This window comes from Leptonychotes weddellii, chromosome 10 (genome assembly GCF_054177405.1).
Source record: "Leptonychotes weddellii isolate Sample4059 chromosome 10, ASM5417740v2, whole genome shotgun sequence".
Classification (NCBI taxonomy): Eukaryota; Metazoa; Chordata; class Mammalia; order Carnivora; family Phocidae; genus Leptonychotes; species Leptonychotes weddellii.
This window is the reverse complement of record NC_138378.1, coordinates 55,321,357-55,340,242: the sequence shown is the minus strand read 5'-3', so window position 1 is coordinate 55,340,242 and position 18,886 is coordinate 55,321,357. Positions and strand designations below refer to the sequence as shown.

The following is an 18,886-nucleotide window of genomic DNA, read 5'->3' as shown; positions in this document are numbered from 1 at the left end:
CAGTTTATGAGGCTTTGGGCTGATGTAGTCATTTCTTATACATCCATAGGGAAAAAAAACATCCTGTTTAAAAGGAGAAAGAGAATGAGTGAGAGGGACAGCAAAAAAAAAAAAAAAAAAAAAAAAAAATGGCAGATTTAATACAATTAATTTGAAGATGAGAAAGATAGGCTTTATTTATTTATTTTTAACCAGGAAAGAATCATGATGTTTGCTGTGTTTACAGATTAAAAAGTACCACCACCAAAACAGAACAAAGACCAAGATCTTTTTTGAAAAGGGGGGGTGGGGATCACCAAAAGAAATTCTGTATCAATTAGGAAGAAAAAGATTTAGGTCTCTCCTGAGTCCAATTCAAATCTTAGGCTGTTTGTAGATACGTAAAGACAAACAAAGGTTTGGTCCAAGAAGAGCAGATGAAAAAGGAGTGAAGGAGGGCTGGGGAATGATGTGAGTGAGGACAGGTGGGCCCCATAACCCACATGTGGAATGGGGCAGAGGTGGTGGGGGGCTCACAGATCTCAGGAAGCCAAAGGCTTGCTGCATATCATACCCATCACAGGTTTCTGTTTTTGTGAAAATATGCCCTGTGCACTTGGTGTTTTCGTCTTTTGAGTAGCTTAATCTTCTATCCATTTTTGGTTAAAATAAGCAGAAGTGGGTAATGAAGGTTTTCTTCATAGACGTCCTGGTTCTCCTTTTGCAACTGAAAACAATCATAGAACAAAAAAAGGTAAGGAGACTCAGCTTAGGATTTTTTACCAGTAGTTTTTAATATTTAGTATAATGAAGACTTCTTACTTGAATATATTGTTCCGGTAAATAAATCGCAGAAAAGCAATGCAAAGTAATTCTCAGTGGCATTGGCAAGATAGGACTATGCATCCATCAAGCTGGAATATTTCCTTGGGCGGGGATAAGGAGGAGGGCAGCGTGCTTTTTCATAAATAGCCGGACTGCATTTGTGACCTCTATGAACTGTGGGGACCTTCAGTTAAGGGAGAACTGGAGGCTCGCTCATCTGCACCAGAACAGCCATTTGGCATAGAAGTTTCTGCTCTTGGTCCATTCTGTCCCCCACCTGCGCCCCAGGAACAAGGCAGGCAGGCATTTCTGATCATCTGGAGACTGGCAGAACCCGGGCACAAGGGATGGGCTTCTGGGCCTAAGACATCTCAAAGGCTCTCCAGCTGCTTCTTGGGGGGTTTTAATAGTAATGATAATTACACAATTTTTTTTTCTGAGGAGGAAAAGGTAATCCAACAATTAGAGCTTCCATACCATTCAAGTGAGGTTCTGAGGGCCTTTCCATGGTAGATTTTAAAATCCAGTCAGAGTTCTCAAACCTAGAGTAAGTACTCTTTTCCTCATTTGGCTAGAAGAATTTTGACAGCCATATTTATATTTATCCTAGCAAACAGTAATGTGCTATTTATAAAGACAAAATTAACATTTTTGAAATTGGGGTTTTTGAGCCGTTAATTCATTTTGTAATTGATAAGGATCAGAAAATAGATATTTCTTTTAATTATGTATGGACTCAATTCTTTTATTGTTTTGAATCAGATTACACCCCTCCCCCCCCCGAAACTAAATGAATGGCTCCAATATGACACTTTCCTGGATTAGTATAGGTCTGGGGCATATTACCTTGATTTTTTTTGTGTTTCTTCTAAATCATATTCCCAAACTGTGACATACCCTCACTGTTAAGGACAAGGAGCAATGAGACTGCTTTTCCTTTCTCACTGGGGAACAGAAAGCCAACCCCGTCTTACTTTCTAATCCATTTTCATAAGAAATGATGGTACAATCACTGAAGTAACTGCATTCTGTTTTCTTAGATGGAGTTTGCTTTGTTTATAGATTATGAGTTGTCTACCTTAGAAAGATCCTCTGGATTTGTGTTGCCACCAAACTCGGGACTGTTAATCGTAAGCACACGGTCCCTTAACATCACTCTTTAAAAAAAAAAAAAAAAGGCCAAGAAAATGGCTTCCCAAACTTCCCAATCCAAACCCACTAACCAGGACCTACCAACTATAAATATCTTTGTTGCCAGTTGCCCTAGTGATAGAAGGAGCTCACTGAAATATTTTACAGAGGGAAGAGGGGGCCAAGCTAGCTCAATTCTTCCTCAGGGATTGGGGATCAGGGAAAGTTGATTACTCAGCGTGAGTCAGCTGACCTACTCACTCACAATGCACTAATATACAGAGACTCAAATGAGCTCTTTATAAAGTCCCTGAGGTAATATGTGGGATAAATAATTCTTCTGTAAATATGGGTTAGAAATCACTTTTAACTTGGATTCTGTGCTGACCTCTGGAGGCCAAAGCAGAGGCTTCCTTGCTAGAAGGGGCCAGGGGCCAGCCCCGTGTTGACTGTGAGCCCTTCCCGCGATGGGGAAAGAGCCGACAGCCCTCAAAGGCAATACTCTACCCCAGCAGATCAGTTCTGAAACCAAGTCGGCTATGTGAGGGCACTTGAACACACACGAGGCTATGGGGAAATACTTGCTTTCGATGAGGGAATGTGATGTGGTTTACTCAGGCTGTACTTCTTTGCTCAATTGATAATTATAATTTTAAGAAATAAAAAAGCACCTCGGGGAAAAAAATGAACAAAAAGCAAATTGTGAATAAAACAATTTTTCAATTTCAGAGGTTAAAGCAGGGTCTTTGAGGACTGAACTAAATTACATAGCTGCTATTAGGAGCATTATGCTTTACTTCATAATTGGATGTAACACGCTCAGCCTCGCCACGGCACCGCACGGGGAACAGCAGCAGGAGTGGAGTTCAGACTGTTTACCCTTTACAGGATCCACAATTATCAACAGCACACCACACAGATTATAAGCACCAGCCACTTGTAATGCGGCATTTTGAATAGATAAGCAGAAGTGCAATATGGCCCTGCTTTTAACACAATGTACTGACTCCGCAAACGAGCCCAAGCCTGTTTTCACGGCTAAGTATAAAAAATACGGAAAATAAACACACCGCTGGTTTTGCAAAGTTAAAAAAACCAAAACCCAAAACAAAACTGTGGCACGTAAAATTAGATCTCAGAGAACACTTGCACGAACGAGAGTATTTTTATCAACTAATTTCAAGCCAGCTGTAATGGCTAAGTTAGGTCTCTGCCTTGAGAAACAATTTGCTTATCTGAACATCGGAAAGGTCTGGAGCCACACCATTGGGCAAGGCATTGGATTCCCAGCCTGGAGGGGACCAAGAGAGGGAAGGAGAGGGGAAATGGTTTATTTTTCCTCCCGGTCGCCTGGACGAACAGAAAGGCAGTATCTTTCAAACACACTACACCTTTGGCTGCCTGGTTCCTGAGCACGCTGGCTGCACGGTGTGGGCACAATTTAACAAAAGCACTGGCAGAAAAGTGCAGAATGGCACCGTTTTGATTACAGGCTTGCTTTTTAACGGAAATAAAATTTCACAGTTAACAATGAGAGGTGAAAAGTTTAAGAGGCAAAGCTGTTCCTCCTGATCACTGACTGTTAATCAGCTTCATGGGTGGTTGCCTAAATCTGTAGATTTTTTTTTTTTTTTTTTTACCTTGCACTACTGCCAAGATTGTAACTAATTTTTTTCCCCCTGTTGTAAGAGGAGGGGTGGAAAACTCAGCAGAGAAGCCAGCTGTGTATGAGTGACGTGAGGCACTAATGCAGAGGGCAAAATTAAAATTCATGAATCTCTTCACAACCATTTGTGTAACAAGATTAAGACGGGACAGCGGAAAAGAGCGGCATTATCAGGCGTCTTACAGTCCTCCAGCTGGTTACGCTCTAGTCCAACACAGTAGGGCTAAGAGGATAACACGCAGCCTGAAGGAAAACGCGGCTCCTCCGGTTGCGAGCAGCCTCGGCCCAGGGACCGTGGGGCTTTGGCCAGAGATGGAGAGGAAGAAAGCTGATTGCCGCGCAAGATGGAAAACTTTTAAGCCCTGGCTATTAGCACGCGGCAAACAAAAGCGGCCAGGGTGGAGGTTCCCGGCGGCCGCGCGGTCCCCGGCGTCCCCGGAGCCCCGGGCGGGCGGCGGGCAGGGGCCCGAGGGGGCGCCCCGGGGAAGAGCACTGGGGCTCGGCGAGGAGCAGGGGCGCTCCCCGCTCCCCCCACGCCCCACCTTGGCCCTCGGCCCTCTCCGGGCATCCTGCTGTTGCAAAGACCTCCACGTGCGAGCCGGAGTTGGGTCGTGCCAGCCTGTCGCCGGCCAGTCGGCACACGGCTATCCCCGGGGCTGGAGCAGGAGAGCCGGGCATTCTATGCTTCTGGTACAGAAGGGACAAGAGGCACTCTCTTGCTAGAAGCAGGAGAACACCAGACCAGCTGCAACTGCCTCCCCTCCTCATTAGAAATACACATCATGGGTTCACTGTTTGTACCCTTCACTTAGGGCGCCCCAGCCCTGCAGAATATTCCCCTGGCGGGTTCCACGTCCTGAAAACCAAATGCAACTCTCACTCCTCACAACCTAAAGAGGAGGGAAACTGTTTTCTTAGTCCGCTGTCAGCAAAGTGGAGAATTTAACTTTTAAGCAATAATGAAGAGATTAAAGACTAAGGTCACCTAGATATTTATGGAAATTTACTTTTGTGGGACGCATCAGTCCCCGATCATTTATGGAGTACTAACTGTGGGTATGTTGCACAATATAAATGCAAGAGGCATGTCTAGCGATTTATGGAACGTGCTTAGCAGGGTAGTGTACTGCATTGGAAATAAAAAGAGGAAGTTGCTGTCCCCTAGCCACTGACAATCTTAAATTCTAGACAAAGGAGAGGTGGCCACTAAGGACTCCAATGTCCCCATACACCTCCAGTCTTGCAGGGAGGAGATGGAGGGTATCAGGCACAACGCTGAACATCACTGCTGGTGGAGAAACTCTTGCCTTTGCTCTCCTGATCTGTGATTGAGAAACTGAAAGCATTTGTTGTTTCAGGGGGGAGGTGAAAGGCATGGCATTGAAGCAGCCATCACCTGATCCCCGTAGCTCTAGCCTGACCCAGGAGAGAAGCCTGTTTTTGTCCCTTTGGGGAGAGGAGCCCATGGGCCGGTTGAGACCCTTCCCCTGCCAGGTAAAGCCCTCAGAGCCTTTCCTTTTATTCTGGGGAGGGGCTGCAAAAGGGAAAGCCTTATTCTAGAGTGGCAGGCAAGATTTGAGTAACACGCCATTCTCTTTTTATTTTCTGATCCTAAGCAAAGGGCAATTCCACTATCCAGAGGAGGTGATTTAACCCTTTCAGTTCACAAAGCATCTTTGCCCCCCGCCCTGCCCCAGGGGGAGGAGGGGGGAGGCTAAATGAAACCTTAGAGACCCCAGAAGAGTGAAACCATCTCCACAAAGTGAGGATCTTCTTTCTCTTGCCTGAAGATCAGATCCACTTTGCATATAATTTTTCGAATGTCAATATACTTCTACATTATATCATAGTCCTGGGTAATAAAGAATGCTATTCCCATTTTCCCAGGAGAAAATTAAGGTCAGGCCTTTACTTTTCTGTGTTCGCAACTTGTAAAATCATGACAAGTTCAAAGTCTTTTGCCCAGGTCAGACTAGCTCAGAGAAGGGAGATTTCTGTAAAGCACAAAATTACAGAAGTAATATATGTTATACTACTAAATGTGATATGTATTAGCCAAGGTGAGATTTCTAAAAAGTTTTCAGTGGAACACTCGCCTCTCAGTGTCCTATATTGCTCTATGCCTATAAATAATAAAAAGGCTGATAACATTGCTTTATGTAAGCAAGCTTAGAAATCACTCTCAGATAAGTGCTTTTGACCTAAATCTTGTAGCTCCTCGATCTGACATATAACCCCACAACTGTGAAATTCTGTATGAGATTTAACAGTCTCAAACTGCCAACTGACCCAGCCATAAAGCAAGCAAGATAAAGATTTACAGTCCAACATGATACAATTAGACATTCACCTTCTATTTATTTCAGTGCAGCTGAGCATTTAACCTACTTAAAAGCCGAAGGTTTTTTCATTAAAATATAAATGCTGGTTTATCATTCATTCTATGCCACCTCCCCTGCATCCTACAGTTAGTCTGTTATGAATGAAAAGATTAGTTTGTTTCAGGGAAAGGAGTAAACAGGAATGGTTTCTGTAAAATCCTGCTAGACATGCAAAGATAAAAGGTGGCTTTACCACACAAAATAATCAGATACAAATAGCTGTTCAGAAGCAGCACACCTAAGGAGTACTTTAATCAAATATTTAGGTTACCTGCCAAAAAGACCATGATCTCTTCAAAATGCAATGCGGATTAAAGTGTTATCTAACACAAGCAGAAAACTAACCTTGGAGTGGAAGTTTGAAATGTGTTCATCATAATTTTCATGTCTTTGGATAGAGAAATCAGCTTTTTCAGCTAGATTGCAGAACTGGTTTAAAGTATTCCCTCGGCGTGGGGCAAATACCATTGCTTTCCCCTAGAACATTAAAAAGGAAATTCACACATTTTAAAACTGGAAGGCAACCAAACATAACAAACACTAGGTAAAGCATTTAATGTACTGCTCTCAGGTAGGAAACACAATTGTTCTTGACATGTCCACACAGGATGGACATTCACAGTGAGAATAATTTCAAGGATAGATACACATCAAGAAAGACAAAATATGTATATTTCCTATTCAAATGTTGCTATGTTTTATCCTTTTCCAATCATGCATGTAACAAACAAAACATGGCTTGAAGTTGGTATTCTGTACAATGCACACCTCTCTTGGGTCCAGTGGTTCAAACCATCAACTGCTTTTAGAGTAACTGGTCCACGGCAGTGCCACCCACCTGGAGACTCCTTAGCTGTTGCCAATGTGTCCCCAACACAGCTCCAGAGCATGTGGCAATGGATGCTTATAGATGTTAGTTTATTGGACCCTGGAAATTCAATACCAAGAAATCCTCCATAGAGACAAGTAACGGCAATCTCTGTTAGAGAATTTTCATGTTTCAGCCCTGCCACCAGCCTTTTCTGTGACCATGCTGTCAGAGACAAGGCTCCAGGATCTTGGTTTCCAACTTCATTGAATCCTTCATAATAGTCATCATTAGAGCAAAGCAGCTCCTCACAGTACTCAAATGATTGCTTTTCAAAGAAAGTGGTATAATGAGGGTAAGCAGGCTTTTCTAAACTGCACAACCTCATGAGATTGTTGCAGTGGGGAGAATGGATGGGCTTGAATAAGCTATACACCAGATTTCAGAAGACATTGGACATGAAACTCCACGATGTCCATTTGCTAACTCCTGGATGCACATGGACTTTCCCTCGCCCTCTGAGACGTGCACAGAACAGCTGAACTTCAGAATCTTCTTTTCTTTTTGTTTAAAAGATGACTGTATGCTTCTGTTAACTTCAAGGTTATACTTCACTTCTATGAAATGCCACTTCAGGTTTTGAGGGAATCATGAAAATATATCCCAGTTTCTTATGAAAGGTGGTTTCTCATATATTACTGCCAACTATTTATTGAGCATCCAGTGCATGTCAGGCTCTGGGATAGGAACTCTATTTGTCTCATTGACTCTTCCCACCACCCAACAATGTAGGTGTGATCAGCTCCATTTTACAGGATGCTCCGAACGGTTGAATAGTTGACCAAGATGACACAACCGGCAAATGACTGGAAACGTACCTGCCTCCAATGCTGATGTTCTTTCCACCTCATCTCATTGCCTCCTTATTAGTAATAGTTACGGCAATAATAATAATAATAGCTACCACTGTGCGAGGTGCTTCATGAACCCTCCCTTTCATCCCATCAACCATTTTCTCAACGACCTTGTAAAGTAGACATTACATTTTACAGATAATTAAACATGCAGCGAAGGCTTTGAAGAATATGAGGATATGTGGCAGAAAGGGTTCTGGGCTTAAAAAGTCTCCACCATTATACAGCTGTCACCTCAGGAAAATTAGAAAGAAAAAAAAAGCCATGGAACTGTTGAGCTAGAAGGGACCTTGGGGATGACATAATCCAATCTCCTCAGTCACCCCAGCTGACCCATCAAGGTTTCTCACTCACGAAATGGGAAGAACAAAGTCTGCCCCCCCCCAACTCCATCAAGTCATGAGGATCAAATGAGGTGATGAATGTGAAAATAATTTGAAAAGCAAGGTTATGTAGATGTAAGACTAGAAACATCTCCACCACTTAACAGTGCTGGAAAGATTTTATCAGGTCTCTCTCCCTCTCCCTCTCTTCCCCTCATTTACCTACAAGAAAATACACCGATACAGTGTCCTGGACATCAAGTGTGTTTTCATATGGTGTTTGCATAGACATGTACACACTCAGGCACATAATTATAGCAGCACCAATCATGCCACTACACTTAAGGTTCTGTCAGCTTTTCCAATATTAATTGCTATTTTCAGGCGTTTTTCAAACTTAGCAGCAAAAATTCATCTTGATGTGAAACTAGATATAATACATGGTCTCGGCAGAGGAGCAAAGTCTCCGTTAAAAAAAAAAAAAGGAGGGAATACTAGTAGGTCATTTTAGTCATTTCTAAGAGCTGGTTGCCATTCTAGGTTTTTGAATAATGGAAGTTGTTTTATTTTAAAGTCACCTGCAAAAAATTGTCTTACAGTTACAATTGAAGAGTTGATTTTTAGTAGCTATTATCTAAGCTTTGTATCATAATGTTTACAGGGCTACAGGGCTCTTGGCTGGGCTGGTGTTTACATTTATGAGTCCATGCTCCCCACACCCCTAACCCCTTGTTGGTCGGGGTGAGCTGTAGGGGGACCCAGCTAAGCATATGGCAGCCCCCTCCACCCAGACATCTCTCCTTCTCTAGGTCTTCTTCTAGCTTACCTGTCCTTCCCTAACCACCCTCTAGAATAGCAGCTGCTTCCCCATCGCTCTCCACTCCCCTCCCCGCCCTTTACTTTTGTTCTGGGCACTCATCACCCCTAACACACAATATATCCTTGTTTGTGATCGCTGGTCTCCTCCAGCTGGAGTGTACGCTCCATGACAACGGGATCATCTAATGTTTTATTCACTGCATTTTCTCAGTGCCTAGCATATAGTTGACTCTCAATCAATACTTATTGAGAGAATAAACTAAATCCAGATGTTGAAATAATTTGAGAAATGCAAGTCTTTGGGAATTCGAAGGCCACATTCTATTGCTTATTCTTTAGAAAAGATTTTCTGCAAGAAGCTTTTCCAGAGTCGGTAGCTCTGATGGGATTTCAGAGGGCAGCATTCTGTGCACAATACTGTACCCACAACAAGGAAAAAGAGTGAGCAGTAGTTTTAATTTCTAATTACTCAGTTATGGGTTTTAAAATGCTTTCTTTTTCATTTCATTGAATACAGACACCTTTGAGATGTGAATCAATATTTAGGAGGGACAATAGTACATCAACCATTCATTCAATAAACAGCCACTGAGTGCCAGCATCCACCCCATAAGGAATGGCTTTAGAATTCCCCTTGTCCCCAGTGGAGCAGGACACTGGTACAATCAGAGAAATACGCCCTACAATTTAGGCTGCAAAAATCAAAACAAGAAAAAAAATATATAGATTTCAGATTAGCCCATCACTTTAGAAAAATTATTTTCAATTTACCAAAGCCCAACTTTCTAGGCATTTGAAGTCACAGAATCATCTTAAACTCAGAATGAACACTCAATTGAACGTAAAATTTTGACTGATGGGCAGAAATTTGAGAGAATTCATTTATCCCTGGAGAGGAGAGAGGAGTAGTTCCACTAAACAGCAATGATATTGTTTACATCGTGAGCTCAGTTGTTATTTTGCTAGACTAATCTATACTCATATATTAAAGGGTGTGTACTTCTGGAAAAAATAAGTATGCTTCAGATTTCTTTTAAAAGGAATATGCTATGCCAGTGAAATGCCTTTATTTCTGTTTCATTTCCAGGCAACCAACTATTAAATACCAATTACATGTTTAAGCTTATGTTTATTTTTTCTTTACCTGGATTCTGAGATGCCGCCTTTGCCTGCTTCCTCCCCTATGTCTCTCTCAACCCCCTTCCCTGGTTTCTCCACCTGCCCCCTTTGATTGTCAGTGGTCCCCAGGGCTCTGCCTACTTTTTCTCCCTGTTCTGTACAATTCTAGGCAATTGTACCAAAGCCCATGGCTTCAGCTCTCACTGATACATCAACACTCCCGAGTATGTATCTACAGCATCCACCGTAGTCCAGGGTCCACCCATGTTCTCAGGTGCCTCCTAGGTCTCTCCATGGAGACGTTCTGCAAGTACTTTTAACTTATTCCGTCTACAGTGGAACTCAGTACCTTCGGGCCCAAACCCCGGATTAGACACCCTGTCCCTGGGATGCCTCTGCTGACCACCCCTGGCCTCCACGCTGTGCCTCCTCCCTGGCAGGCACTTCGCTCTCCGCTTCCGTGGCTCACCCACACCGCCGCTGTCTCCTTAACACACCGTCAGGTAACTGCTCGCTTGTTTGTCTCTCACGCTGGACGGCGAGCTCCTTCAGGGCAGGATCACGTTGTATCTTACTCTATCCCCAGGTCCTAGCACAGCCTCTGCATCTGAGAAGCACCCAGTAAATGTCTACTGAATGAACTCCTCAGTGAATATCCGCTCAGTCCCCTCTTCTCCACCCTCGGATCTCCACTATCTCCTAACTGAACAATTCCATGTACAAGTTGGTCCATGGTGGTGCCCTGAGGAACTTTGCTGCTTTCAAGCTCTCTCTTACTCCACTGCAGCCTCTATGCTGGCCAGTCTGATCTTTCTAGAACCGACACCTGACTATACCACTGCTCAAACACTTTCAGTGGCTCTCTAGTACCCATATAATAAAGACCAGTCTCTTCGTATAGTATCCTCAGCCTTTCATAAAATGGCACCCCAAACTAAGTCTTTCACCTCATCTCCCGCCCCTCCCAACCCTAACCCCCAAACCACACAGATTCTCACACTCCAGCTAGAACAAACTTCTCTTGTTGATCCCAAAACACAACATGCTTTTTCATCCTCTGTACCTGTGAGCGCCGTTCCCTCCTTCCCTCTTCTAGTCCCCTTCCCTGAAGCTTAGAATGCCCTTCTTACTTTTCAACACCAAAGTCAAATGCCACTGCCTCTAGAGAAACCTTCCTCAGGCAGTCAGTCACTCTTTCTGGTATGCTCATCACATTGCGTTGTAATTCCTGGTAGCTCCAGGCACTAATCTGCCCTACTAAACGGAGATTCTCCTAGCGGTAGTGATCCATATTTATACCCGCACCTCACATTCCCAGCACAGTGCCAGGTAGTGAGTAGTTGCTCAACAAATGCTTGTGGCATCAAGACAGAATCCAAACCCTTGAGTATCTCCCATTCTATTGAAGGTATAAATTAGAAAGATTGTCAAAACAAATAAAAGCAGCACCACACTATGACCCAGGGATGGGCTATTACAAGCCGTTTTGCACTGTCCACTGTGATTCCACGTGTGTGTGTGTTACATTTCCACAATCAGATTATAAATGCTTTGGGGGCAGAGACTCAGTATTACGCATGCCGAATAAGCACCTGGGTAGATTTCAGGAAAGAACTTCTAGAGCTAGGCCCCTGCTCTGAGGGTCTTAAAACCATCTGGAGACTCTCTATTCCTACAAACGCGAGAGGCAGGTAGGGCTGAATACAGACTGTCACCAAGAACAAGGGAGGGTTTGTTGGGCCTCTGACCCAGCGAGCAGACAGGAACAAAGGGTCCCTCCAGCACCATCTCAGTTCACTGCCCTGAGCCCACACTCACAAGGAATTTCCCTGACATAAGCAAAAACAGAGGTTTGTACAGATGTGTGCAGAGATGTTGGATTAAAAAAAAAAAAGGAGGAGGAAATCTCTCTGCTCTTCTAAAACCAGAGCCCACGATTTACATTTATAACCCTCCTTGCATACAGGTGGGGCTCCAGGAATGTGGCAGTTAGTTCCGGCCAGTTTCTAGAGGTTAAATGAATTCCGAGGTGATATTTTTGAATGCTTGACAATTGGTTCGCAGCAACCAGCTGGAGAGCTGTCAACACTGCATCTCCATCCATCTTTTTGTGGTTCTGAGTAAATTCACACTGTCTGGCTGGCTTGGTGTCCTTCCCTGTACCGAAAGCCATTTCAGAGGAATATTAGTGGATACCATTTGTTGGTTGTCATTTCCAGGCTAAAGTTCAACTTGCAGGTTGCCGTGGCTGTATTTTAAATTACATTCTGGCCCTCTGATATCAGACACTGCTGATGTTCTTTAAAGAACACAACAGCAGGGGGTCACCTGTCAATCATCAGTAACACAGAACCACTCACGGGAGGGAAAAAGGTTGGGGGGGGTACCAAAGGGGGGGTGGGGAAATGTTGCTTCTTGGAATAAGTAAATTTTGCTGACTTCATTTCTTTTTAGTATCTATTCTTTTCTTTTTGCCTTTTGAGTTTGCTAGAGAGTTCCCTCTAGTAGTCTGGCAGGAGTCAAGTGTTGCACAGATACTCTCAACCAACAAGTCAAGGAAAGTTTCCATTTGGGGCTGGCAGCAAACACTTCCTGCTGAAATTTGGGGCTTCCTGTAGTGACTTTGATCTAAGCCATCTGGCTGAGGATCTAAGCCAAGCCAGGAGCCCACCTTGATGACTAGGCTTTCTCCGGGCTCTGTCCCCCTCACTCATGACCCCACTACAAAAATGGAAAAGCAGGAAAACTCCTCCTCCCCATCTACCTTTCTTGCAACTGGGTTGTATGATTTGCTTTAGCTAGACATCAAGGAACCACACACCCCAAAATGGCAGATTTGGTTTCTTCCCGCAGCCCCCCACCTGAAACCTCTTGTTCTTGCCCTCTAGCAGTAATCTCTCTCCGCTCGCTCTGTCCGCAGTAAAAAGTGTCATCTCCACCCAGGTAGACAGTCTTCCTGGGACCAATGAGGGAGCTGATGCAGGCATGCAGAACATGGGTGCAGGCGACACGCAGCATGCCCCGGTGTGTGCAGAAGTCACGAAAGTTTGTGTCCAGAGAAGGGTGAATTCCCTCCCTCCCAGCAGCATTTCTGCAAGGAAGATGCCCCCTGTATTCTGTACTCACCATGGTCAAAAAGTCTCTCTGGGTCTTCTTCAAGGTAACAAGAGCTAACATAGATTCAGAGCCAGTCACGTGCTAAAGCTTTCCGATGCATTGGCTTGTTCCCTCCCCATTTTACAGATGGGGAGAGGAGGCTTCATGGGATGAACCCAGTGATCTGAACCTTAAGCTTTCAGACTCCAGGGTCCAAGCATACCTTCCCTCCATAAGGAAGACTTAGGAGAAAACAGGGTGAGAGAGGTAGTTCCAGAGCCTGCTAGTGCTAATTTGGGACTGGAATTTGGCCCTCCTGTCAGCCAGGCCAAGGTCCCTTTGGACCAGTGTCTCATGTGGATTAACCCTGACTGGCTAATGCATCAGTAAAAAAGAAGTTTTCATTCTGGAGCGCATCTTGTGTGCCAGGCGCTCTGCTAGGCATATACGTCAGTAACTATTTTACATCAGCCCTGGGGCAGTGGGGGGGCTTATTCCTCCCTCACCCTGACGTAATGAAACTCAGGCTCAGAGAGCCTTGATAGAGAGAGCAGACTTGGGTTTTGTATGCAGATATCTCTGACTCTTCCCACCCTCCACACTACCTGCAGACACTGGGGCCCTCCTGTGAACCTGAAGCATTTGGCTGAAGTGCAGTTTTTCCGGAGCACCCTGAGAATGGGCTGTATATCCCATCGAACTCGCTGAGCCTTGAATTACCAAGAGCTCAGGAGCCACCAATGTAGCCCCTCAAGTTGTTTCTTTGTGGGCCTCCTGTGGCCCCTACAGCACCAGGGCCACAGACCATGGAGGAGTCATCCTGGGCTCAAGAGAAAGTTAAAAGCAGCTCTAAATGTAATGGGGTAAACCTTTAATGTTACCTTAGTCTTGGACTGTGATTTCCACAATGCACACACTAGCAGAGGGAGAGCCTCTGGAAGCAGAACAGCCAGTCCTGAGAGCTTAGAAGGGGAAGGGTTCAGTTTTTGCTCTAGTTACCCCCAGCTCTAGGAACACTTCTGGCCCACTGGCACGGGAGATGCAGCTGCTGGTGGTCACTGCCAAGTCTACGTGACCCTTCTATGGCCCACTGGTGAAGGCCCTGGGAGCACGAGTGCCCTGCCTCCCCAGAGCTCCTGATGGGGATGAGATTCCTGAGCAGTCATTTCAGGATATCCATGTGCCACTCACAGCTTGGAGATCCTCTCTTATGGTGGGTCTCTGACACCTTCAGCTACAGTACCTGGCAGCCTTGTGCATCAGCCCCAAGGGAGGGCCCCTATTCCCACTTCGAATACTGCAGTTCGGCCAGGCCCCTCTGACTTGGCCTCCCTGCTCCTCACATAGAATGAGCAAGTACCACCTACCCCAGGGCCCTGCCTCATCCTTCTCTGGGCTAAGGGTGAGTATCAGCTGTCACTAGGAGGGCGGCCTTGTGGAGCCACACCCTCAGGCAATGTTCAGGGCTTAATAAAGGATACAGGAGAGCTGCTAGAGATTCCAGTCCAATCTGCATTTAGGACTATTCACAGCCTGGACAGTTCTCTATTGTAAATCATTCGAATGATTTAGAATAGATCCTAGGCAAACCATGCAAATCTCTGCAAAATGGAGTATTTGCCACAAATAGGCTTTGGAGGGTGTTGGTGAAGTACTGTTTGTGCAGCGTGAGATCCAGGAGTCCTTGAAAGCATTGTATTTATGTATGATACATTTTTCACAGAGGCCTTTACATCCAAGAATCTCCGTGCCCTCTCTGAAAATCCTGACCTTGCAAAGGCTCACAAGAATCACCCAAGGCTAACGGGGGGGGATGAAGAGTCCCCCAATTCCTTCTTCTACCCTCAACTTGGGCTGCTCACTCAACCATGACCGCAGCCATCAATAGCTTGGAGCATGCCCCTTCCTTGCCTCAAGACCTGCTACCCACCTCACAGGGGGAATTGAGAAGGCCAATTTAATTTAATTGATTACCACTTACCAAGCTGTGGTTACTCCTCTGAGAGGCCTATTTAAAGTTTCTGAGCTATACAGAGATAACAAAATAAAAAGCAACAGTGTAAGGCAAAGGACGATTATCAAATTGCTCTGGGAACCTTCAATGTGGAAAAGATATAAAAGATAGATTGAAAGGTATTAGTCTGTAAGTCTCACTGAGGTCAGAAGACTAGAGCAAACCTTCTGAAAGACTTTCGAAACAAAACTTCCAGAAAATACTTCACACACACACACACACACACACTGTAGTCCTTTCTCAGATAAATATGAGTTCCTGTCTTAGACTGCATTAACATTGTTAACCTATTTTAAATTCCTATGGCACAGCAAGAGTCTTACATACTTATAAGATTTTTTTTTTTTAAATGCATGAGCTTTAAACTCGTTTTCTTACTTTAAATAGATGTATATTAACTCTCCAGTTAGGCTGCAGGACCTCCTAGCTTAGTGTAACAGCCCAACAAAATAAGAGTGGCTACAAACTCTGTAATTTACTCACAGGCATAAATGGATATATAAATGTAAAAATGTGCACAATATTTTATGCCATGCTTGGCTTCATTGTGACCTAATGTTTATAATATGTAAATAATGGCTTCCTTTTAAAGCAAAGAACTTTTAATATACAGATTCATCTGAAGTCCTTTTTCTTTGATACAAACAGAAAGAAAAAGAAAAAAAATATATTCTTTTGCAATAAATAAATACCCAATGACAAAGGTTACCATTGAAGGGATTTAAAATGACAGAAGTCAACAGAAAACTTTCCATATCATACTTCTACTTTAATATGAAGATATTGTTATCAAAGGAAAAGACTCAAGAAATTCTTTGATAAAAATAATCTCACACTATCTTTGAAGCAGTTTCATTTATTTTACTACCCACTGTGTTCCTTATCAGAAGGCCAAGGGTAAGAAGTTTCCTAGTTATGATTAGGAAAGAATCTGATAGATCAGAAGACCCAATTGAAGTTGGACATAATAAGTATTAAAGTATTACATGACATTAATCCTGCCATTCCATTACTCTCTCCATCTTTGTGCACAGACTAATTATTCTGAAGCCAGTGTTCAGGAGAAAATAGAAACATACTTACTCTGGGCTGGAGTAATCTCTTTATTGCATCAACAAGGCTGGCTCTGTACTGGTCCAGAAACAGGCTGACATTGAGAAGAGAGCAGAATCCAGATTAAACTGGGCTTCCAAGTCTAATGATATTAATGGAGGTAAGTACAAGGCTAATTACACATGTTTACTCAACACCAAAAGGGGAGAAATTGTTTCCTTCCATTCAAGTGTCTCACTGGAAGAAAAAAAGATTGTGGTCAGTGTTATCCAACCAAAGCCAAGTCATCAACATGCAATTGGCCAGGATTCACACATGACTGGCCCACATGTTAATGTTAAAGGGACAATAACTAAGCTGCTATTTGGGGGAATCATCTGGTTGAGATGACATTGAATTTTTTTTTTATTCTTATGTTAATCCCCATACATTACATCATTAGTTTTAGATGAAGTGTTCCATGATTCATTGTTTGTGCATAACACCCAGTGCTCCATGCAGAATGTGCCCTCCTCAATACCCACCACCAGGCTAACCCATCCTCCCACCCCCCTCCCCTCTAGAACCCTGTTTGTTTTTCAGAGTCATCTGGTTGAGATGAAATCCTTCCCGTCATTACAGCCCAGTTTCTGTAGACCTGGGCCATGAACCCACGGAAGGTATTGTGAGGTCACCCTCCAGAAACAAACACCAGCCCTATGATGCCCAAACCATGGAACAGATCTCAGGTGGTGATGGTTTTTAGTGACCAGGAACAGCACTGAGGTCAGACTCAACCAGTGACCCAGGAGTAAACAGTTCCAAGAACAAAGACCAGATTTGGGCTAGGTATCACAAAGACCATGGCAACTCTGGGTTTTTCTCCCTTGACCTTCATGTTGATTTTTTTCCAGTTCACTGTGATTTTTCATTATCCTCCTCTGGTCTTTTGAGATTTTCTGTTATTGCTCTGTCACCCCTCTGGTTGGGCCCATCTGAGCCTGTCTTTACCAGACCTCATCTTGGAAGCTTGGGGCAGACTTCCCTTATCTGGGACCCATGGGCCAGAGCATTGAGCAGCCTCGTGCATCAGCCATCCCATGAGGGGTAGGTGGAGTCCCCTGCTCCCATTTCTAATGCTGCAGTTTGCTGTGGGCCCCTCTGACTTGGTCTCCCTGCTCTTCACATAGCATGAATAAGTACCCCTTATTCTAGGGCCCTGCCTCATCCTTCTCTGAGCTAAGGGGGACTATGAGCTGTCAGTAGGAGGGCTGCTGTGTGGAGTCACACTGCAGGCAGGGTCTAACAGCTCTCTGACTCTGACCTTTCTGCTATGTGTGGCCTTCACACAAGGCCTCAGTTTCCTGGTCAAGAAAGGCCCACTTACGTGGCTGTGGTGGGCATCAAATCAATAATATATATTAGCTGACAAGTATTTGTGGAACACCTACTACTTGCTATGGGCTGTTTTAGGCATTGGAGACAAGGTAGGAAAAAAACCAAGTTCCCATCTCAAAGAGCTTCTGGTCTCTCTTCCTTTACGCACTGCAAGTCCTAGCACAACATATATACCTAGAAGGTACTCCATAAGTATCTGCTTACTGCCTGACCAGCAGATCAACATGATCCTTGAAATCGAGCAGCCTATGTAGGGTGTTGGTTTCAAAGACCCTAAAACAGGGTGTACACACTCCTTTACTGGTACTGTTAAGGACGAATCAATGCTTAGGGAAGCTGTCTCACCAATTAGGTTCTCTTCCAACTCTCCCATCTGAGAAAGAGGAGAGAGGAGAACAGTTTATGAGAAGTTGCCAAGAAGTCAGTGCTTGGGTTTCACCATATGCCGTGTTCAGGTCCGTCTTCTATAAAGGATGCTTTGAGTAATGGAAAAAGAATCCTTTTCAGAGGAGCTAGAAATCACGTCTAGAATGGGAACCTTATCCCACTCCATCCATCAGTCAGGATAACCTGATGATGCGCCAGGGGAAAATTTTCCTATCATTCTATTAAACACTACTTAAATCTTAGAGTGTAGAATATATGTAATTCAAATGCTGCAAAAATTTGCCTGTAAGTCATATTAATCAGTGATTAATAGTCATTAAGGGTTGATAAGAAAGGAATCAAATTCTACCTAAGTGTTTTTTAACGTTTTCAGGACTACATACCTCACTCTTTAGTGAGGTCATAATATCTTAAATTTTAATAATTAAGCATTCTGCTTTTTTTTTTTAACATTCTATTTTTAAGTAATCTCTACACCCAACATGGGGCTTGAACTCAACAATCCTGAGATCAAGAGTCGCATGCTCCACTGACTGAGCCAGCTAGGCGCCCCTCTGGTTTTGTTTTTTAAGAAGACTATCACTGTAGGAAAATATCTCTGTCAGTTACTCAGGCCCATTGGAGACCTGGCTGGTTGGAATATATAACATTAAGCAAAAGACCGCTCTTTAGTTTAAACCTGTGCATCGTAGGAGCTGGTAAGGTTGTCAGAAATAATCGGCCCCTTAAAAACTGAGCTTAAAACATAACCTGATACAGTACTATTTTCACTCAATGTTGGTGATGTGACAAAGATATTAACATCGCAGCTCACTGGAGAATGTGACTTAACACCCAAGCACCTATTCCAAACAGTTATTTGAATGGTGATGTTGTCCACTTCATCCTTCCAAATCAAATTTCCCAAAAGTAATTCTTATAGTTCTCTAATAAGTCTTTATTCCAAGCAAGTTCACCTTTCTACTTAGCTCTGATGCAGAATTTATAATGCTTT

The 18,886-nt window shown here is 43.8% G+C and overlaps 1 protein-coding gene across 5 annotated transcripts in view; it reads right to left on the bottom strand.

Annotated features, from left to right (window-relative positions):
- CAMKMT (calmodulin-lysine N-methyltransferase) overlaps positions 1-18,886 on the bottom strand; it is a 715,155-nt gene that overhangs the window by 348,756 nt on the left and 347,513 nt on the right. For 3 of the 5 annotated variants that reach the window (XM_081833494.1, XM_081833496.1, XM_081833492.1), the window contains 3 exons: positions 16,159-16,222; positions 6,328-6,459; positions 151-706 (listed from right to left, as the gene is read on the bottom strand). In XM_081833494.1, the coding sequence (XP_081689620.1) occupies positions 629-706; positions 6,328-6,459; positions 16,159-16,222 (274 nt within the window). In that variant the 3' untranslated portion in view covers positions 151-628. Of the gene's footprint in view, positions 1-150; positions 707-6,327; positions 6,460-16,158; positions 16,223-18,886 lie in introns of those variants that run through there. The other 2 variants (XM_081833493.1, XM_081833495.1) reach the window with 2 other exon arrangements.